The 22,418-nt window shown below is 45.4% G+C and overlaps 3 protein-coding genes across 5 annotated transcripts in view; all 3 read left to right on the top strand.

Annotated features, from left to right (window-relative positions):
* The first annotated feature begins 281 nt into the window (after positions 1-281).
* LOC121537976 (ATP synthase subunit O, mitochondrial-like) lies at positions 282-4,781 on the top strand. The gene is made up of 8 exons (XM_045206435.1): positions 282-285; positions 2,630-2,674; positions 2,873-2,928; positions 3,091-3,123; positions 3,399-3,546; positions 3,747-3,853; positions 4,049-4,135; positions 4,399-4,781. Exons 1-8 carry the CDS (start codon positions 282-284, stop codon positions 4,507-4,509), a joined length of 591 nt encoding a protein of 196 aa, XP_045062370.1. The 3' UTR covers positions 4,510-4,781.
* Positions 4,399-8,191, top strand: LOC121538916 (UPF0461 protein C5orf24 homolog). 2 transcript variants are annotated; one of them, XM_041847085.2, is made up of 2 exons: positions 4,399-4,445; positions 6,470-8,191. In XM_041847085.2, the coding sequence occupies exon 2, from the start codon at positions 6,473-6,475 to the stop codon at positions 7,160-7,162; it is 690 nt and encodes a 229-aa protein (XP_041703019.1). In that variant the 5' UTR covers positions 4,399-4,445; positions 6,470-6,472; the 3' UTR covers positions 7,163-8,191. The 2 variants fall into 2 exon arrangements, with proteins under 2 accessions (XP_041703019.1, XP_041703014.1); XM_041847080.2 differs by lacking the exon at positions 4,399-4,445 and adding an exon at positions 4,937-6,065.
* Positions 8,192-11,022: 2,831 nt separating this feature from the next.
* LOC121538892 (histone-lysine N-methyltransferase, H3 lysine-36 specific) overlaps positions 11,023-22,418 on the top strand; it is a 29,657-nt gene continuing 18,261 nt past the window's right edge. The window contains exons 1-12 of one of the 2 annotated variants that reach the window (XM_041847066.2): positions 11,023-11,094; positions 12,990-13,903; positions 14,308-14,449; positions 15,452-15,624; positions 16,211-18,461; positions 18,561-19,064; positions 19,662-19,816; positions 19,913-20,107; positions 20,282-20,404; positions 20,536-20,659; positions 21,074-21,274; positions 21,960-22,139. In XM_041847066.2, the coding sequence (XP_041703000.2) occupies positions 11,082-11,094; positions 12,990-13,903; positions 14,308-14,449; positions 15,452-15,624; positions 16,211-18,461; positions 18,561-19,064; positions 19,662-19,816; positions 19,913-20,107; positions 20,282-20,404; positions 20,536-20,659; positions 21,074-21,274; positions 21,960-22,139 (4,975 nt within the window). In that variant the 5' untranslated portion in view covers positions 11,023-11,081. Of the gene's footprint in view, positions 11,095-11,989; positions 12,350-12,989; positions 13,904-14,307; positions 14,450-15,451; positions 15,625-16,210; positions 18,462-18,560; positions 19,065-19,661; positions 19,817-19,912; positions 20,108-20,281; positions 20,405-20,535; positions 20,660-21,073; positions 21,275-21,959; positions 22,140-22,418 lie in introns of those variants that run through there. The other variant, XM_041847068.2, reaches the window with a different exon arrangement.

Below are 22,418 nucleotides of genomic sequence, written 5' to 3'. Positions count from 1 at the left end.
TGAGGTTACTCCATTGAAGTTGAAATGTAAAATGGTTAAGGTAAGGGTTGAGGTTTGGGTTAAGTTTAGGGAACTGTAGTAGGGGTTAAGGTTAGGGTTTAGGGTAGGGACGTCTCTAGAATCCCGGGTAGCACTAACCAGGAGAAAATGGCAGCACCTTTGAGGTAACGTTAGGAGGACAGCAGGTAAGACATTCAATATTTGTTTATTTCCTGTTATAAAATAACATATAGTTAGCTGATCCTCTTCACCCTAAACCCTAGCTACATTGTCACTTTGAAATGGGTGCAGCTCGCGTCCACGAGGACTTATGTTTTGACCGGTCATTGGTTTTGACAGACGTGTCTGATACAATATAGCAGTAGCAAAACTAATTGAATGAATGAGGCTTGATATAATGTAACAACCAGTGTTAGGGAAGCTACTCTGAAAATGTACTTTACTAAGAGACCAATTACTCCAAACTGGAATAAGTTACACTAAAGTTACCCTTAAGAAAAATATAGTTTACTACTTTAAGTTACTTTTTGGAAAAGTAGTAGACTACATCCAAACTACTTAGTGAAAAATTATCATATCTAAATCTGAAATGTCATAGACTACAAATTGCAAGAACATATCGCTCAGAAGTTAACAGAATCTGTAATTCAGCCTATTAAACACAAAAACTATGTTTCAAGTGAGACTTGTCCTCCTGAGTGGGGCAGTGGTCTAAGGCACTGCATCGCAGTGCTAACTGTGCCACTAGAGATCCTGGTTTGAATCCAGGCTCTGTCGCAGCCGGCCGCGACCGGGAGACTCATGGGCGGCGCACAATTGGCCCAGCGTCGTCCAGGGTAGGGGAGGGAATGGCCGGCAGGGATGTAGCTCAGTTGATAGAGCATGACGTTTGCAACGCCAGGGTTGTGGGTTCGATTCCCACGGGGGGCCAGTATATAAAAAAAATAAAATAATGTGTAGTTTACCCTACATGGCAAAAAATAGTTATGAACTACTGAAAACAGTACCAATATTTGAATTTAGTTAAACTACCACCAAGCTACTGCAAAATGTCATGAAATTACTAGTTGAACTATTTGTAGTTCAGTACTCCCCAACTCTGGTAACAACCAACACTTCTACAGTTAATGGGTTTCTACACCTAGTTTCTCACTCACTGTCACCGGTAGCTACACTGAACTAAAATATAAACGCAACGATTTTACTGAATTACAGTTCATATAAGGAAATCAGTCAATTTAAATATATTCATTTGGCCCTAATCTATGGATTTCACATGACTGGGAATAGAGATATGCATCTATTAGTCACAGATACCTTAAAAAAGGTAGAGGGTGTGGTATTTGAAAACCAGTCAGTATCTGGTGTGACCACCATTTGCCTCATTCAGCGTGACACATCTCCTTTGCATAGAGTTGATCTGGCTGTTGATTGTGGCCTGTGGAATGTTGTCCCACTCCTCTTCAATGGTTGTGTGAAGTTGCTGGATATTGGCAGGAACTGGAACACACTGTTGTACACATCGATCCAGAGCATCCCAAACATGCTCAATGGGTGACATGTCTAGTGAGTATGCAGGCCATAGACGAACTGGGACATTTTCAGCTTCCAGGAATGGTGTACAGATCCTTGCAACATGGGGCCTTGCATTATCATGCTGAAACATGAGGTGATGGCGGCGGATGAATGGCACGACAATGGGCCTCAGGATCTCATCACGGTATCTCTATGCATTCAAATTGCCATCGATAAAATGCAATTGTGTTCGTTGTCCATAGCTTATGCCTGCCCATACCATAACCCCACCGCCCCCTGGGGCACTCTGTTCACAACGTTGACATCAGCAAACCGCTCGCCCACACGACGCCATACTTCTGCCATCTGCCCGGTACAGTTGAAACCGGGATTCATCCGTGAAGAGCACACTTCTCCAGCATGCCAGTGGTCAGTGAAGGTGAGCATTTGCCCACTGAAGTCGGTTACGACGCCGAACTGCAGTCAGGTCAAGACCCTGGTGAGGACGACGAGCACGCAGATGAGCTTCCCTGAGACGGTTTCTGACAGTTTGTGCAGAAATTCTTGGTTGTTCAAAGCCACAGTTTCATCAGCTGTCCGGGTGGCAGGTCTCAGACGATCCCGCAGATCAAGAAGACGGATGTGGTGGTCCTGGGCTGGCATGGTTACATGTGGTCTGCGGTTGTGAGGCTGTTTGGACGTACTGCCAAATTCCTGCAGTCAGCATGCCAATTGCACAATCCCTCAAAACTTGAGACATGTGGCATTGTGTTGTGTGACAAAACGGCACATTTTAGAGTGGCTTTTTATTGTCCCCAGCACAAGGTGTACCTGTGTAATGATCATGCTTTTTAATCAGCTTCTTGATATGCCACACCTGTCAGGTGGATGGATTATCTTGACAAAGGAGAAATGCTCACTAACAGGGATGTAAACAAAATTGTACACAACATTTGAGAGAAATAAGCTTTTTGTACGAATGGAACATTTCTGGGATCTTTTATTACAGCTCATGAAACATATTTTGTTCAGTATAAATCAATGCCAGTTTTATCCAAGCAATTCTCTTTCTCTCTCTCTCTGTCTCTCTCTCTCTCTCTCTCTCTTCTTGCAGTTCCGTCAGTTCAGCACTTGGCTGACCAGGCAAGTGCTGGTCAAGGTAAGCAAAGCAGGACATACAAGCTACTGGCAAGGGCTCACCAATTATGCAGTGATGACTGACGACCTGAGAACGATATGATCACAGGTGTCTAGTCTAAAGATGTAGCCGTCACAGATAGTAAAAATATCTCAAGATAATCCTAAAACTTCTAATGGGTGCAATGACTTACCCTCTCTGCCTATTCTCTCTTCTCAGCAGCCAGCAAGCAGGGTAGACTGGAACAGGTAGAGAAGGAGCTGGTCACAGTGTCTGTAAGTCAGTCCCAACACACACACACACACACACATGGGAACCCCTGACTGTCGACTGTCCCATGAACCTGGATGCCTTTCTCTTTCAGACCACCAGTTTCAGACTGGCACCCAGCTACTGCCCCATAGCTATACTAAACAGACATATTTCTGTTCCTCCAGGCCCTAGTCAAGGACCCCAAGCTGTCTACCCCATGTTAAACATAGCATCAAACAGCACACCTTCACTGATGACCAAGACAGGGATGACTCCCATCATCATCATTACATTTACATTTTAGTCATTTAGCAGACGCTCTAATCCAGAGTGCATAAAGTTTTTTTTTTATATATATTTTTTTCATACTGGCCCCCCCGTGGGAATCGAACCCACGACCCTGGCGTTGCAAACGCCATGCTCTACCAACTCAGCTACATCCCTGCCGGCCATTCCCTCCCCTACCCTGGACGACGCTGGGCAAATTGTGCGCCGCCCCATGGGTCTCCCGGTCGCGGCCAGCTACGACAGAGCCTGGATTCGAACCAGGATCTCTAGTGGCACAGAGATCCTGGTTCCACTCAGGAGATCAGTGGGTAGCCAGCCTTATGTCAGACTTGTGTATCTGTCTGGACAGACAGGTGAAAGAAAGATAGTGTGTAATAACAGTGTAATAACAGTGTAATATGTAATAGTTGTCTTGTGTGTATTGTTTATGTATCTGTGTCTGAGGCCCTGATGCAACCCTAACAGTAATTGCCCTAAGGAGATAACTACATTCAGGAGATAACTACATTTGTATTGAATTGAATAATAGTGTATCTTTACTTCCATTCCTCAGATGTTATGGCTAATAACAGCCGTCTGACCTCTGACGTCATCTCAACCTTCAGCAAGATGATGAGTGCCCACCGTGGAGATGTCATCTGTACTGTCACCACCGCACAGGTAGGATCTGACACACACACACTCCATCATTACACAGATTTAATCTAATCACAGATCAGCCAACTCAATATTTACATTAATCCACACTAAAATGTAATTGACATGTTGTTTACATTTACAGGACTTGATCATTTGCAAATGAATTATTTGCATTTTTTATTTGACATCTTCCCTAATCCTGTATACCTTTCACAGTCTCTGGATGCTGCCAACCTCAAAGACCTGAACGTTGCTCTGATTGGCTTCCTGGCCAAAGGAGAGACGCTCAAGCTGGAGACTAAGGTAGGAACTAGGAACTCACAGAGAAGGCTACTGAATAGCTAATACTGAATAGACATAACACAAAGCCACAGTGGATGCAAGTATAATGGAATCACTGTCCACCTACAGAATCATAAACATTTTAGGGCTTACATTTCCGTTACTTCTGACTAAAATCCTCACCATAAAGTTCTGCGAAATATAGTGATTCATATAGGGACTATGAGCTGGTTTGTACATGCTGCTACAAGTCTGAACGTCTTCTCTGTTCTCTCTCTGCCCAGTCTGACCCCTCCATCCTGGGTGGAATGATAGTCAGCATCAGGGACAAGTATGTGGACATGTCTACCAAGACCAAGATCCAGAAACTGACCAAGATCATTAGGAAGACCTAAGAATTGGCATAGAATGTGCCCCAAATGGCACCATATTCCCTATCTAGTGCACTACTTTTAGCCAGGGCCAATAGGGTTCTGGTCAAAAGTAGTGCACTATATAGGGCTACGAGGCCAGGCTGAGGGAATAGGGTGCCATTTGGGATTTATTTTTATGCATAATCAACTGGACCTGTGAACTCAATAGGAAATGAATGGGGACAATGTTAAGGGGAAATGCTTATGGATATTATTGCTTCCCAGCTTTTGAGTATTACAGTAAATCCAGTCTTTCTGTTGTCATGTTTTATTTGATTTATTAGGATCCCCATTAGTCGATGCCAGTGGCGACAGCTAGTCTTACTGGGGTCTGACACATAATGAAAAAGACATTACAGACAAAATACTTTACAATTGACATACATTTAAAAACATGAACATGTAGTGTGTGTGTGTGTGTGAGCATCTATCAGTTACACATACATGCCAGTACATACACACAACAAGTAGTTCATATTAAATATTATGTATTATAAAAACCACTGGATTTGTCTGTTTGTTGGGAGTTGATTTGTAGCCAGAGCGAGGCTAGTTGATTTGCGGATGCAGCCAAAGAAATGTGTGGAGAAAATATTGCACAAAAATATTTGTTTACAGTTTCACAGAGGCAAACTACTGTTTGACAATCAGACTGAAGAACCAGGGATGTGACTGAAATGTGAATATGTATGATACTGTACAGAAAAACTGGCATGAGTTCTGTAAATTAGATTGCTTTCCCACTAACGTCAGGTCAAATGTAGCTAGATTACACGGTTTAGTAGATCAAGTAAATGTTTTATCCTGTACTTAATCTTTATCATTGTTATACTACCACCTAGTGAAAGTACAGTATTGATACCTCTGTTTCTAAAGGTTTCCACTAGTTACCACAGCCGCAAAGTCAAAATGGCCTATATCGTAAAAATTCATGAAAACACAAATTAGATTTTTGGTCTTAATATAAGGTTACGGTTAGGCATAAGGTTAGCAGTGTGGTTAATGTTAGGTTTAATGTTAAGGGGAGGTTTTAAATGACATTTTAAGAAGATAAATTGTAGAGATAGGCGGGGTTTATGACTGTGGCTGTTGTAACTAGTGACGACCGTTTGTAAAACAGCTGCGTTCATTTGCTGGACACAATGCCCACGATTTCAAAACTAGGGTTACGAACAAAATGCATAAAATCCTATATCCTTGACCGCATTATGGTTGGATTACATGGCATGTTTTTATTATAGTGAATGCCTTCATAGGGCTGCTAGGTTCCCTTCAAGTGTCGCGCGCATGCGCTTTGAGCCCCTCCTTTTTATAAAAAGGGGAAAAAAGAACGAAAATGGCTGCCTTTCTCATTTAAACCTCTGTCCTAGAAGAATAAATAAACATGAAATACCCGGCGCATAATGTAATCCAGCATCAAGTCAATATCCATGGAATATAGGGCGTAGAATGCATGCGTTTCTATGATGTGGCGGTCAAGAATGGATAAACTGTTTCATATTTAACCCTTTGCATTCCATGATCCGCCTACAAATGAGGTTTGTGTGTTTTTTTTTGTGTTCTCAAAATGTACTTGCAAATGCAGCAGTTTACTTCGTGTATTGCATTGTAGTAGCGCCCATTGCCCCATTTATACACCTGTTGTATTATTGGGTTGTAAACGCGTAATAGCGAGACTACTACTGTATGTTGCATATTGCATTAGCTCTGCCTATATGGTTTTGCAAGAATAGCCTGTTCTAATTAATGTTGGACAAGATGTTTGCAAATAGAATAGATAATTTATAACCTATTTATTACATAGTGTTGTGATGTGCATCACCATATTAGGTTCTTATTGTGTGTGTTTGTGTGTGTTTATGTGCATGCGCATACATCTGTGTCACACTTAACAATTCAATGATTCTGAACCTGTTTCCCTTTCATTTGTACCCCTCAACAGAAAATGATGCACCACGTCACTAGCAGCAGCAATGACTATTGCATGAGTGGCCTTGCAGAGGAATGTCAACACCCAACCAGCCACTTCGACTTATGTAGCTCGCAATCCAACAAATTCTACCCTTCGCCCCCACCCCCTACTCTACAGCTGCCCCATCCTAACCTACCCCCTCTGCCACAGGGCATGCACAAGCCCATGCCCTGTCAAATGCAGCAAGAGACCCAGAATGAGTTCAACCCTCAGACAGTGAGGATCCGAGGGGCCAGTGAGGCTCCAACTGGGCCAGAGAGCTCCAAGAAGAAGAAAGGAGGCGTCGTCAAATCCGGCCGTAGAGGGAGACCCTCGGGGACCACTAAGTCAGCCGGTTACCGGACAAGCACCGGACGTCCGTTGGGGACCACGAAAGCTGCAGGGTTCAAGACCAGTCCCGGCAGGCCCTTGGGTACGACCAAAGCGGCAGGCTACAAGGTTAGCCCTGGCAGGCCTCCTGGTAGCATCAAGACTCTGGCTCGGCTCAAGAAACTGGAGTACGGAAGCTGTGATGGTACCAAGAAACTAGACTTCAGTAACTGCGGTGGCGGAGCCAAGAAACTGGACTATGCCAGCTGCGAAATGGCACCTTTCCCTTACACCCTGATGCAGAAACAAGGCTTGTGTGAGCCAACTGGCAAAGTGGAGGAAAGTAACAAGTAGTTCTGCCTGCATCTCTATCTACTGCCTGGAACTCAGATTTGAGTGCTTGTCCTAAAGGATGTTGATGACCAGCAGGGACTTGTGTAGCCAAAATGTGGGTTGACTTTTGGATACGTCTGGCACTGGCTACCTACAAATGGCTCCTCCTCTCTTCAATGTACTGTGCTAATATCATCACCATTTATTCTGTCCCTATCCAAAGACTGAAATCTCTCTCTTTTTTTCAATAAGTATGTTATCTTATTTTACAGAGATTGCATGATGAGGCATATAATAAATACAATCAATATACTTTAGCTAAACAGGAATGAGAGAAATAGCCTATTATTCGTTATAATCTGTTCAAATGCTCGCTGTCTGGAGAAGGGTTGATGTTTTGTTTAAATGTTTAAATATCTGACTTTCATTCATCTGTTTATTTTATTCTCTGATATAATGTGCTGTATTAGTAGTAGTCGTCATGGTTTTCTTGTCCTCATGATGTTTTGAAAATGTATCTGAGTAGAAAACAACACCAAACGCAGTAAAACATGAATCTGAAGCTTCTCCCAGAGTGCATGTTGCTGCGCTTGTGTCTTTTTGTGTTGTCTGGTATTTTTTTTTAATTTTTAATTTTACCTTTATTTAACTAGGCAAGTCAGTTAAGAACAAATTCTTATTTACAATGACGGCCTACACCGGCCAAACCCTCCCCTAACCCGGCCGACGCTGGGCCAATTGTGCGCCGTATGACATGTATTTCATTTGTATGCATATTTATACACAGGATTTATACACAGGATTTATACACAGGATTCAATGTGATAAACATTGTTACAACACGTTTTTTTGTTGTCATTTTGCTTGAACTGACACAAACACAAACACATCTGAAAATCTCACATAATACTTATTTGACGACATAGGAATTGTTATTTCTAACACTTTGTGAATATGAATGGTTTTGTGTTCTCAATGTGCTGTATTATCCTTTATTTTTTTGTTCTCACAATGTAACTGTCACTTGATAAAAACAAACCCAGAATGGTGTTGAGTAGGAACTATCATTTTAACCAATGGGGAAAATGTGTAACGATAAGATAGTGTATTGTATGACCAAAAATTTAAAAAAAAGTGAAATGGTCATTTCAAAATGATATTGTCTTGACTGTCACTGATCTTTTAAAAGTGTAGTGTATAGACAATTCCATTTGTTAAGTGCAGACAAAAAGCTACATGTATCTTATCCTATCACTTTAGCGAGCAGGCCTTCCTAATTGACCTGGCCCAGGTATCCTGGATGGATATAGATCTCATTCAATCAGTAGAGGATGCCTGGTTATTCTTCAAAAGTAATTTCCTCTCAATCTTAAATAAACATGCCCCATTCAAAAAATACAGAACTAAGAACAGATATAGCCCCTGGTTCTCCTCAGACTTGACTGCCCTTGACCAGCACAAAAACATCCTGTGGCGTACTGCATTAGCATCAAATAGCCCCCGCGATATGCAACTTTTCAGGGAAGTTAGGAACCAATATACAGTTAGGAAAGCAAAGGCTAACTTTTTCAAACAGAAATTTGCATCCTGTAGCACTAACTCCAAAAAGTTTTGGGACACTGTAAAGTCCATGGAGAATAAGAGCACTTCCTCCCAGCTGCCCACTGCACTGAGGCTAGGAAACACTATCACCGCCGATAAATCTACAATAATAGAGAATTTCAACAAGCATTTTGCTACGGCTGGCCATGCTTTCTACCTGGCTACCACTACCCCGGCCACCAGCTCTGCACCCTCCGCTGCAACTTGCCCATGCCCCCCCCGCTTCTCCTTCACACAAATTCAGACAGCTGATATTCTGAAAGAGCTGCAAAATCTGGACCCCTACAAATCATCTGGGCTAGACAATCTGGACCCTTTCTTTCTAAAACTAGCCGCCGAAATTGTCGCAACCCCTATTACTAGCCTGTTCAACCTCTCTTTTGTAACGTCTGAGATCCCCAGAGATTGGAAAGCTGCCGCGGTCATCCCCCTCTTCAAAGGGGGTGACACTCTAGATCCAAACTGTTACAGACCTATATCCATCCTGCCCTGCCTTTCGAAAGTTTTTGAAAGCCAAGTTAACAAACAGATCACCGACCATTTCGAATTCCACCGTACCTTCTCCGCTATGCAATCCGGTTTCTGAGCTGGTCATGGGTGCACCTCAGCCACGCTCAAGGTCCTAAACGATATTATAACTGCGATCGATAATAGACAGTACTGTGCAGCCGTCTTCATCGACCTGGCCAAGGCTTTCGACTCTGTCAACCACTGCATTCTTATTGGCAGACTAAATAGCCTTAGTTAACACTAACACTCCTTCAGTAGCCTCCAATTGCTCTTAAACACTAGTAAAACTAAATGCATGCTCTTCAATCGAACGCTGCTGGCACCCGCCCACCCGACTAGAATCACTACTCTCGACGGGTCTGACCTAGAGTATGTGGACAACTACAAATACCTAGGTGTCTGGTTAGACTGTAAGCTCTCCTTCCAGACTCACATTAAGAATCTCCAATCCAAAGTTAAATCTAGAATCAGCTTCCTATTTCGCAACAAAGCCTCCTTCACTCATGCTGCCAAACATGCCCTCGTAAAACTGACTATCCTACGGATCCTTGACTTCAGCAATGTAATTTACAAAATAGCCTCCAACACTCTACTCAGCAAATTGGATGTAGTCTATCACAGTGCCATCCGTTTTGTCACCAAAGCCCCATATACTACCCACCACTGTGACCTGTACGCTCTTGTTAGCTGGTCCTCACTACATATTCGTCGCCAAACCCACTGGCTCCAGGCCATCTATAAATCACTGCTAGGCAAATCCCTGCCTTATCTTAGCTCATTGGTCACCATAGCAACACCCACCCGTAGTATGCGCTCCAGCAGGTATATCTCACTGGTCATCCACAAAGCCAACACCTCCTTTGGCCGCCATTCCTTCCAGTTCTCTGCTGCCAATGACTGGAACGAATTGCAAAAATCTCTGAAGCTGGAAACTCTTATCTCCCTCACTAACTTTAAGCATCAGTTGTCAGAGCACCTTACCGATCACTGCACCTGTACACAGCCCATTTGAAATTAGCCCACCCAACTACCTTATCCCCATATTGTTATTTATTTTGCTCATTTGCACCCCAGTATCTCTATTTGCACATCATCTCTTGCACATCTATCATTCCAGTGTTAATACTAATTGTAATTATTTTGCACTATAGCCAATTTATTGCCTTACCTCCATAACTTGCTACATTTGCACACACTGTATATAGATTTTATGTTGTATTTGTAACTTTATGTTTTGTTTAATCCATATGTAACTCTGTGTTGTTGTTTTTATCGCACTGCTTTGCTTTATCTTGGCCAGGTCGCAGTTGTAAATGAGAACTTGTTCTCAACTGGCTTACCTGGTTAAATAAAGGTGAAATCAAAAATCAAAAAAAAATCATGGGGTCCATGTCCCCTATTGGCCAGTGGACCCCACCTTTATAAAACACTCATTGCATGTCCAACCATTCTTCAAGATAAATATAAGGAATTCTGTTTTAATCCTGACATTCGCATCCTATAATAATTTTTCTAAGAAGATATATGTACATAAACCTGGGTATTGTGCATTACCTGGGCCTAGAATTACATATGGCCTGTATTGTGAATCTCGATCTCATAGAACGGAGAAACCAATATTGAATGAGGAAAAAAGAATAACACATTTCATATAATTTCAACACAAAAACGTTGGGGCACTTTGAAAAAAATCTAATCAAATATTCTTATTGTCTGGGCCCCTGACTTTGCATATGCATTCTCCTCTCCCTACCTTCTGAGTGACTGCCTCATAAGGTTACACATCTGCAGATTGGTCATCAATGAAGAGCAGCCGAGGCAAATACATATGTGCCTATCAGGTAATATGATTAATTAGAATTGGCTATAACATAATGTCTGTGGCTTATTTGACAACTGTCATTTCGATGTAGGAATGATGGGTATTGTGCGATGCGAGTTGATTACACTAGCAGGAGGGCACCACTGCAAGTATGGCGAGACTTTTGTGTGGCCACTATGCAAGGCGCATTCTTTTCCTTATAGGCTGCTGTCATTGTTATTTTTTAATGCAAACTTATTGTAGGATACGCGGAAAAAAACGGATAGCCATTTAGCCGATTTAACAATCTTCTATTACATTGCACCCCATTGACAGCATGGTGTCCAGGGGTCCGACTTTAGTTGGGGCTTTGCCCCCACCATTGACATGTTTATTGCCTCGGACATGGCCTATTTTCTCTGCTGTCAGGCAATATGGGGAATAGTCTATTTTAAAACTTTGACCAGGCCGCAACCGCTTGCGCTGTTTTCCCGTCGAGCACATTCGAACTATTGAACCGCATTTGTTGTGGCCACAGATTCGTCTCTCTCTCTCCAACCTCTCTCTGCTATCCAAAATGGAGGAGGCAAGTTACGCCTTTGTTGGGATAAGGAAAGCAATGGCGCATTGGTTTATCATTGTGACATACCTTACCCTCACATAACCCCATAATAAATAGTCAAATTAACTAGCCAAGGGTTTCATGTATGTTGACTAAAACACATTAGTGGATATAGTAGCCTACATCATAGACCCTCTTTTATTTGAGATGGTGCATCTGGATTTGTCAGTGTGACTGTAGAGCAGTGTGCTCTAGTGATTGAGGGTGAGAGAGTGGCCCGGCCCGATGTGCTGTGTGCTGTGATCCGCGGGGGGGTTGGGTGGCTGTGCGGATTGGTTGCTCAGCTCTGCTCGCCAACACAGCCAGTCGGTTTAGCAGGGCTTGTTTTAACATAACCAGAGGGGCATTTCGACAGCCCGCGAAACAACCATGTAGTAAATATGATATCGTAATTGTTAGGGACTAAGGTGGTGTAGGCTACACTGACTTTTGATGCACTAAAATGGAAGGTTTTAATTTAATTTTGTCCATTGGTGACTGTTTTGGAAAGGCCGCCGCTGATGAGATAGGACAGGAGGTGAAGGGAGAGAATGAGAGCTGTGGGTCTTTCTTGGCCTAGTGCTGCTGCTGCTGGGATTGTGCAGATCCGCTTTCACAAATCGAAAAAAACACACGCTTCATGCCCCAATCTGAAAGACCCGCAGTTGGTTTTATTTTGACCGACCTCCAAATGGTAAGATTATTGCGTTTTTAAATACAGACGATGTTTTTAAACGTTTTGAACCGTCCTTTTGTGAGTTAGAATGGGAGCTTCCTATGTCGGTTTATAGGCTCAGTGTAGGCTACTTGTGTGAGCCATTCTGTTTGATGGCACTGACTGTATTGACTCCCCTACAGTCAGTCAGGCTGGCAGCGTGAGCAATGTGGCACAGATCTATCATTTCAGTGTTTGCGATCGTTCTATTTTGATATCAAAAACTGAACGAGTAGATATGATTCGATTGTGAACGGGGCAGAACACACCGGTCGCTCGCGGTGTTTTCCTGAGCTTTTTGTCTTCTCTGCTGCCACTACGGACGGCCTTCAGAGGGGAAGCCATGCAATGTCGTCTTATTACGTCTAGGCTATGCGGTGGTCTGTCTTTCTGTTATTCTCGCGTGGAATGCGAGTTGTTATTTACAGACAGACAGTATGGTTTATGTACATTCTTGTGTTTTTTTAACAGTTGTTTTGTAACATTGTAGCTATTTCAAACAGTGCATGAGTCTGAACCATGTGAATTGACCACACTGTAGCTGGATAGGAAAAAGCAGGTTGTTTGCTAGAAGGTTTACCTCAACCACCCTAACCTGCATTTTCTTTTACAATGACAGGAAGGAGCCATGACAACATGAATCCGTCATACAGAAGGGCTGTTCGGAGCGGCTCAGCATCAGCCACAGCTTACAGCTCAGGCCAGCCAGAGCTGAGGCCCCCCAATGGCCTCTCAGTTTCCACCACTTCCTATAGAAACCAGTGCAACAGCAGCGCCAAGCGTGTCTCAACAGACCAACCTTCGATGGCCATGCAACTGTCAACCTCTTCCCTCAAACAGGCACCTAGCTACGGGTATAACCAGGCAGAGAGGGCGAGGCCCCACTGCTACAGTCCTCTGCTGAGGCTCCAGGACCTCTCCACTATGGTACACAGACCTGGGTGTGATCTGGGACCCGGGCCCCAGCCCAAGGACCTTCATGCCAGGAACCATTTGCACTCTCACAGCCCAGTGGTAGGCTCTAGTTTTGAGGCTCCCCAGGTCCGACTGCCCCCCTCTCCCGGTAACGAGGAGACAGAACCGTACGAGGATTCCATCCGGGATCAGAACGGTTTCTCTCCTGTTAGTTCTGATAGTTTGGAGCGCTGCTCCCCCATCCCCAATGGATACCTGCATTTCGAGTCCACCTTGTTTGACAGTGGGGACAGGGAGGATGAGGAGGAGGAGGAGGAGGAGGATGAGTTGGTTCCTTTTCAACAACACTCTTCTAAGTCCACCAGAGACAGAACTGTCACAGACTCTAACAGCACCTCTGGTTCAGGGCTAGGCCATAACAGCACATACAAACCCTCTGTTCTCAACCTGATGTCCAAGCGTCTATCTGAGCTGGACCCTACTCTGAGCCCCAGTGCCCTGCCTGACATGTCTATGGGGGATGGCTGGAGTATGGACCAGGACTCCGACAGTGACAGTGAGATGACAGGAGATACACTTGACCATGGTCTCATCTCACCTGTTGGAACCAACTCTAATGTGAGTTATCTCTCTTACTGATGATGATTACGATAACAACCCATGGGGCAGATGCATCCTGGGTAGCTCTCAAAGATATCTGATCGTATCTGACGTTATGTCCAGTTCGGTAAATACTGTGTAATCTCCTGGAACAGTATTTGTCAAGCAGCTATTCTTAATTGATTGTTTAGATTTTGCATACACTATATGCCGATCGACCATATAGGCTAGTTTTATATTCAGCAAAATAATATTGATTTGATAAGAGTATTTGTTTTAATATTTGAATTTGAGATGCTAAAAATAAATGTTAAACAACGTATATAAAAAGATACAAGAAATCCCTTTTACCATCAGAGTTTTGAACTGTCCAAGTGATGATCCTATACGTGTAATAAGGTCTTTGTTTTGTTTCTGTTCAGCCCAACAGCCCAAAGAAGAAGCCCCTCCCAGCAGTGCAGTACGTGGAGGGAGATCTGGTCTGGGCCAAGTTCAACCGCCGCCCCTGGTGGCCCTGCAGAGTCACCATAGATCCACTGGAGGGGACACACACACACATGAAAGGTGGGCAGTAGTATAATTGGTGTTGGGTGTAAACTGATCACCAGGTGGTCACAGGTTGGGTGTATTATTATGATGTCAGGGCATAAAGCGGTGATGAAAAGGAGGAAGGAAGGGAAGCTCCCATCTGGGTTCTGTGGGGGCTATGACACTTAGAAAGAAGAATGAACCATCTGGATCTAAAATGTGTTGTCCACAATCACTCCAGAGTTGTCATAGGTTGTGGTATATTTAAGCAATTATGCACGAGGGGGTGTGGTATATGGCCAATATACCATGGCTAAGGGCTTTTCTTAGGCACGACGCAACGCGGAGTGCCTGGATACAGCCCTTAGCTGTGGTAAATTGGCCATATACCACAAACCCCTGAGGTGCATTATTGCTATTATAAACTGGTTACCAACGTAATTAGAGCAGTAAAAATAAATGTTTTGTCATACCATGGCTGTCAGCCAATCAGCATTCAGGGCTCGAACCACCCAGTTTATAAAAGGGCGTGGTCTAAGGCACTGCATCGCAGTGCTAGCTGTGCCACTAGAGATCCTGGTTCGAATCCAGGCTCTGTCGTAGCCGGCTGCGACCGGAAGACCCATGGGGCGGTGCACAATTGGCCCAGCGTCGTCCAGGGTAGGGGAGGGAATGGCCGGCAGGGATGTAGCTCAGTTGATAGAGCATGGCGTTTGCAACGCCAGGGTTGTGGGTTCGATTCCCACTGGGGGCCAGTATGAAAAATAAAAAAATAATGTATGCACTCACTAACTGTAAGTCGCTCTGGATAAGAGCGTATGCTAAATGACTAAACATTTAAAATGTAAATATGGTATGGGGGCATCCTCAGACAGTTGTCTATAAACGACTTCAACTCAATGTATCAGCTCTCGGCCTGACAGCCTAATTCGTCTTTGTGTAATGACGAGCATTTAGAAGCTTTTGACCCCTGGTTCTCTTATAACATTTTGTATCAATGTTGAAACTAGTTGTCTTTTGTGTTTTCTGTTGTTCCAGTCCCCAGTCGTCGTCCTTGTCGTATGTATTACGTGGAGACTGTGGGGGAGATAGCTGACCATGCCTGGGTACCTGGGAAAGTTACCTACCCCTTCACAGGAGGAGAGCAGTTTACAGACCTGCCTGTGCTGAGACGGAGAGGGAAACAGAGGGAAAAAGACTACAAATACACAGTAACTGACCACAGACAACTGTCAACTCCTGTTGCTTTTAATACACAGTAACTGACCACAGACAACTGTCAACTCCTGTTGCTTTTAATACACAGTAACTGACCACAGACAACTGTCAACTCCTGTTGCTTTTAATACACAGTAACTGACCACAGACAACTGTCAACTCCTGTTGCTTTTAATACACAGTAACTGACCACAGACAACTGTCAACTCCTGTTGCTTTTAATACACAGTAACTGACCACAGACAACTGTCAACTCCTGTTGCTTTTAATACACAGTAACTGACCACAGACAACTGTCAACTCCTGTTGCTTTTAATACACAGTAACTGACCACAGACAACCGTCAACTCCTGTTGCTTTTAATTTAGCTCACATTGTGTGTTGCTGTTAGTAGTGATATGTTTCAAGTCCCAAATTGCTTTTGTCGTTGCAAAGGTGCAGAATAGTTTCATTGCATGTCTCACAAAACATATCTGGAAGATTATACTCAAATACTGTCTATTCCACAAAGACAACAACTCCATATCGTTTAGAAATAAGGCCGTCTTTGTCCTGATGGCTGTCGTCTCTCCCCTGTAGATACCCAAGCGTCTGTTGGAGTCGTGGAAAGTCAGTGTGCTGGAAGCTGAGTTTCTCCTACCTGACCTGCTGAAGAATACTGCTGTCTCTTCTTCCATGGCCTCTAACGGTGAAGAGCGGGTGTCCACCCCACTGCCTGATGAAAAACCATCCGAGGCCCTCTCTTGTTCCTCCTCTAACCTCACTGCACCCCCGTCCTTCAGCCCTCACCCCAGTAGAAACAAACATCTGACCGTAGTGAACGAAAGTAGCAGCAAAAAGAAGAGGAAGAGGAAGGGTTTGGCGGAGATCTTTGGTCATATAGCTGGAAGTCCCACAGAGTCACTAAGCATCCTAGACCTGGCCAACCAGACGCCTGCTGCCTCAGCTGATCCACTGAAAGGAGATCCCAAGGACTCTCCATACGCAGACCTGGATTCTGTACCGACCATTGTACGTCCCAAACGGTCTGAGAAACCTGCTGAAGAAGACACAGAGAAACCGTCTGAACCCTCAAAAGAGGAGGCAGAGAAAGTGGGCAAGAAGGAGCGGGCTACTCCTCCTGAAAAGGAGCGGGCTACGCCTTCTGAAAAGGAGCGGGCTACTCCTCCTGAAAAGGAGCGGGCTACTCCTCCTGAAAAGGAGCGGGCTACGCCTTCTGAAAAGGAGCCGGCTACTCCTCCTGAAAAGGAGCGGGCTACGCCTTCTGAAAAGGAGCGGGCTACGCCTTCTGAAAAGGAGCGGGCTACGCCTTCTGAAAAGGAGCGGGCTACGCCTTCTGAAAAGGAGCGGGCTACGCCTTCTGAAAAGGAGCGGGCTACGCCTTCTGAAAAGGACGGGCGTGTGGTCGTGGTGGTCCCTAGGCATGTAGTTCCCATCTCCCCATCCCCAATCATTTTAGCAAACAAATCCCTTTTAAATTACAGAACTACAAAAACCACAAATGTTTTACAGTCAAAACAGAAGTTGGGCAGCTCTTCTGAACTGACAAATAAAAATGCTCTTGAGAAGCTCAGCTCTCTGCAGCTCCCTGCCAGCAGGCGTCTGATGACCAGGGCCCTGAAAGCAGAGGAACAGACAGAACTCAAAGAGGCCCTGCTGGCCTCAAGCCAAAACTTGACAAACGATAGGCTTAATGCGCATTCTTCTGATGATGATGATGATGATGTGAGCGATAATGTTCAGATCAGAACAGAGTCGTCTACTAGCAGGGATTCTTCACCAGACAAAACCAGATCCTCTGTTAGTCACCGCTCTCGTAAAAAACACCCCAAGTCTGATTGGAAGCACCTCCACAACGGCTCGTGGAAACATTCTGAAGATGTGACTCCAGGGTCCAGTAAGCCTGCCATACCCCCTATTAAGGTCAAGGAAGAGAACATTGTCTCAGACATATCCTCCTGTACTTCCCCCACCTCCTCTCTCTCTCCCATGGACGCTTTCCAGGATATCAAGGAGCTGTCATTCAAATCCTTAGTGAAGGAGGAGAGCGACTCTGGGGACTCTAACGCTAACTTTAAACCTGAGCCTAGTTACAAGTTCAGTACTTTTCTGATGCTCCTGAAGGACATGCATGATACCAGGGAGAAAGAGGGCCAGCCCCTGACCATGCCTCCCTCGCCAGCCCTCATCCAGGAGGAGCCCATGGTCATACCCACTGCCAGAGCACCAGACGACCCCCTGAACACTGCTGCTGGTGGGGAGTGGACACCAGTGGGGACCAAAATCCAAAACGGCCAGCATGCGAGTTCGCTAACACCCAAGAGCACACAGGGCAAACCCAAGTCCAGAACTAAACCCATCATGAAAAACGACACGTACAAACTTGAAGGGAAAACGGTCCTGGCTCAGATGGTGGCGAACGCGGTGGAGAAGCAGAAGCAGCAGCGGAGGAAGCAGAGGCCTCCAGCCAAGCTCCGGGCCACCATCGCTGGTCTCTCTCCCGAGATGGCCGACCTAGCCTGGGGGAGGGAGTTTGTCTCTGGGCACGCTGACCTGGCTGAGCCTGGTCCTCTTCCTCCTGTGCCCTCCGCTGTTGACTCCTCATCCTACCTCGACAAGAGCCCGGGTACCAAAGTGGCCCCTAAGAAGCGCTGGCAGACGTTTGCGCAGCAAGAGCCAGGGAAGGATGCAGGGGCCCTGGGTGGGGTGGCCTCACCGCAGGGGCCTGCAGAGGTGAATGGGGTCTACAGAGACGGCCAGGGAGGGACACCAGACCCCATCAGGTCCCCTGATCTGAACCTGGGGATGGAGAAGCAAGATGACACATCAGGTAAATGGGTTTCAGTACCAGCAGTGTTTTATGTCAACAGTTAGCTTTTTATTTTATTTTTAGAGATTGATTTGATTGATGGATTATTTGTTCCCACAGCACATTATGAAAACAAACGGCTGAGGAAACCCAGCAAAAGACTCCTGGAATCCACAGAGGAGGAACAATTCTTCTCCCCGAAGAAAAAACTAAAGAAATCTCTGGAATCTTCCAAAACCCCTCTGAGCCCTTCTACAGCTCCAGGCCCAGCCCTGCTAACATCCACCTCTACCCCCAGCCCCAACCCTGGCCCTACCTCTGGGGAGCCAGCCAGCCCCACCACTGGCCCTACCTCTGGGGAGCCAGCCAGCCCCACCACTGGCGCTACCTCTAGAGAGCCAGCCATCACCACCCCTGGCGCTACCTCTGTAGAGCCAGCCAGCCCCACCACTGGCCCTACCTCTGGAGAGCCAGCCATCACCAAGGCCCTGGCAGGGCTGAAACAGAGTCTGTCTCAAGATGTCCTCCACCGTGTTATAAAATCATTATCCATACAACCCCCAGCAGTGACCTCTTTCTCTACTGAATCATCATCAGATGGGGCAAACCCTCCTCTGCCCTCTGGTAAGGAGACAGTCAACATTTTTTTTATCCAATACCATCTCTCATACTGCAATGCTGTCTTATGTAGTAATACAAGAGGCAGATATATTCTATTGGGAAAGTAGTTCCATTGGGAAAGTAGTTCCATTGGGAAAGTACTGTAGTTCTATTGGGAAAGTAGATCCGTTGGGGAAGCAGTTCCGTTGGGGAAGCATTTCCGTTGGGGAAGCAGTTCCGTTGGGGAAGCAGTTCCATTGGGAAAGTAGTTCCATTGGGGAAGTACTGTAGTTCCGTTGGGGAAGCAGTTCCGTTGGGGAAGCAGTTCCGTTGGGGAAGCAGTTCCGTTGGGGAAGCAGTTCCGTTGGGAAAGTAGTTCCATTGGGAAAGTACTGTAGTTCCATTGGGAAAGTAGTTCCATTGGGGAAGCAGTTCCATTGGGGAAGCAGTTCCGTTGGGGAAGCAGTTCCGTTGGGAAAGTAGTTCCATTGGGAAAGTACTGTAGCTCTATTGGGGAAGTAGTTCCATTGGGAAAGTAGTTATGATTATGAAAACAAATCCTTCTCATATTTTCAGATACAGTAGATTTTAGGTATTTAAATGTGACTGGTCATTCCCCAGCCCCAGTATCCCTGGAGAGGAAGAGGCCAAGGAAGCCGTCTCACAAGGTCCTGGAATGCACCATAGAAGAAGTGTCACTCAGTCCTCCAAAGAAGAAGGAGTTGAAGAAGCAGAGTGCACAGACAGAGGAGAGGACTGAAGTCAGGGACACTCAGGTAAGGCTGAATGAACTAACCAACAGCCATATTAACACAACTATACTGCTACAGTACCACTCTGAAACGGGTCTAATTATGTCATTTCTATGACAGGTTAAGTCTGTGAAGAAAGAAGTGCCTGTATCCAGCTTGACAACTCCAGAGAGCATGGTTTCTCTGCAGGCCTCCTCCCCTGCCCGGACCCCTAGCCCTACAGTGCTCCTCACCCCCAAGGCAGAAACAGAGAACATCAGTCCTGGGGTGGGAGGAGAGAGCCACACCAACGGAGAGAGAACACCCAAACCCGAGGTCAGCATAAACACCACGTTGTCTTTTTCAACCTGTGTGAAAAGATGACTCATTTCATGCTATTGATGTCAGCATTCACCTGAGGTATAATTGTACCAGTGCTGTAAAACAGGGTGCTACGCCCCCCACACCTTAACCAATATGTTGTGTAATAACACCTCTCCTCTCCTCCAGGTGTTCTCTCCTGGTCTGAATGACAGTTTCTCCCTACCTGGTGACGGGTCCCTGCTCTCCGGCACTAAGAAGAACACAGGAGAGAAAGGAGGAGCTGCATCCATGAAGGAGAATGTCTGTCAGGTAGGTCAACCAACAACATGCCACAACCTTAGTATTTTGCAGTGGCAGAAACAGTCAAAATAGCGTAGTATCGTAACGCAAGACTAAAATGTGTGTGTGTGTGTGTGTGTGTGTGTGTGTGTGTCTTGCAGGTGTGTGAGAGGACAGGCGAGCTGCTGCTGTGTGAGGGCCAGTGCTGTGGGGCGTTCCATCTGCAGTGTATCGGCCTATCAGAAGCCCCCAGAGGGAAGTTCATCTGTTGTGAATGCACTAAAGGTGAGTCTCTACCTGTACACCTATCTGTCAATTTACATTTGAGTCATTTAGCAGACGCTCTTATCCAAAATGACTTACAGGAGCAATTAGGGTTAAGTGCCTTGCTCAAGGGCACATCGGCGGATTATTCACCTAGTCAGCTCGGGGATTCGAACCAGCAACCTTTCGGTTGCTAGGCTACCTGGCACCATTCTAATCTTACAGGAGCCATTTACACCTGCTGCAGCCTCACCTATATACATATTCACCTTGACTTAACACTGTGTTACTGAGGTCTTAAACCTGTACAGTGATACTGTCATGCTCATAGACCTTATCTCTGCATCTGACAGAGGTACTTTGTATCTATACCCACAATGTATGTAAGCTGCTTTGGTGTATCACAGAGCTAAGAGTGTATCCTTTCCGTTGCAGGGGTCCACACGTGCTTTGTGTGTAAGAAGTCTGGTGACGGTGTGAAGAGGTGCATGGTGCCTGTCTGTGGGAAGTTCTACCACAACGAGTGTATCCTGAAACACACACCCACCCAGCACCAGAATAAAGGGGTTCGCTGCTCCCTCCACGTCTGTCTGTCCTGCCACATCACCAACCCCCTCAACGCCTGCAGTTCCAAAAGTAGGTTCCACTTCCACTCTGCTTTGATAGAACCAGGGGTAAAGTAGAATACATTTCTTCCTATATGTGCAGCAACATTTGTGCGCTATTAATACAATAGGGTCTCTGTGGGCCTAGTCGTAAAGATTTGTCATTTAACTTTTTAAATGTATTACCTTTTTATTGTGGCATAAACACAACCAGTCATTATGTTTTCATCTGATTGTCAAACAATCACTTCAAAGGGGTCCTTTAATAGGCTGCCTGTTCATCCACTCAGAACATAGTGTCTTCAGCCTCCAAACATGAATGTTACACAAAACACCAAAAAGTCTAATGACATTTGGTGATTGTCATTAGACCGTATCCACTATTTATTTTGCCCGGACGCCGTACCGGACCGGACCGGACCTCCTTACTTTCACCCCTGGCAGAATAGAAATAGACCTAGGCTATAGGTCCAGGTTGGAATTGGAAGTGACATGATTAGAGTAGATTTGAATCCTATGGGATTGCTACAGTAGAATTGAAACGTATCAAGTAGGCTGAACACCTGTAATGTGATTGGAGGACTAAGATTAGCTACAAACATTACTGCAGATCAGTTTGTCTGGGATGGGATCCTAGTTTCTAACATGGCCGTGGAGATGCTTTGTGTGTGTGTGTGTGTGTGTGTGTTGTTTTTGACCTGTGTTCCCTCCTCTAGGTCGTCTGACCCGCTGCGTGCGCTGCCCTGTGGCGTACCACGCTAACGACTACTGCATGGCGGCGGGCAGCGTAGTCCTGGCCAACAACAGCTTCCTGTGTCCCAACCACTTCATCCCCCGCAAGAACTACAAGAACCACGAACACATCAACGTCAGCTGGTGCTTCGTCTGCTCAGAAGGTTGGTGACTGATTGGGTTGCTGTTGGTTATTGATTGTTTGGTTGGTTGAGTGTTATCAGTGTTGCAGAGGCTATTATGCAAGGTGGAAGGAACCCTTATACAAATGTGGTGGCGTTGTTGTTAGAGGTAGAGTAATTTTTTGAGTTGGAGTGTGGTGGAAATCATATGTGGATGACCTACGCTCCTCACAGAGTAAAAAGGTTAAAGTGAAATGAAGCATTCAGCCTCCCATCCTGAGGTCATTGGGTCAGATCTGGTTTACTTGGTGTCTGTGCTGC

Source organism: Coregonus clupeaformis, chromosome 3, assembly GCF_020615455.1.
Source record: "Coregonus clupeaformis isolate EN_2021a chromosome 3, ASM2061545v1, whole genome shotgun sequence".
Lineage (NCBI taxonomy): Eukaryota > Metazoa > Chordata > Actinopteri > Salmoniformes > Salmonidae > Coregonus > Coregonus clupeaformis.
Note: the sequence above shows the minus strand (reverse complement) of the source record. Positions and strands in the feature narration are given on the sequence as shown.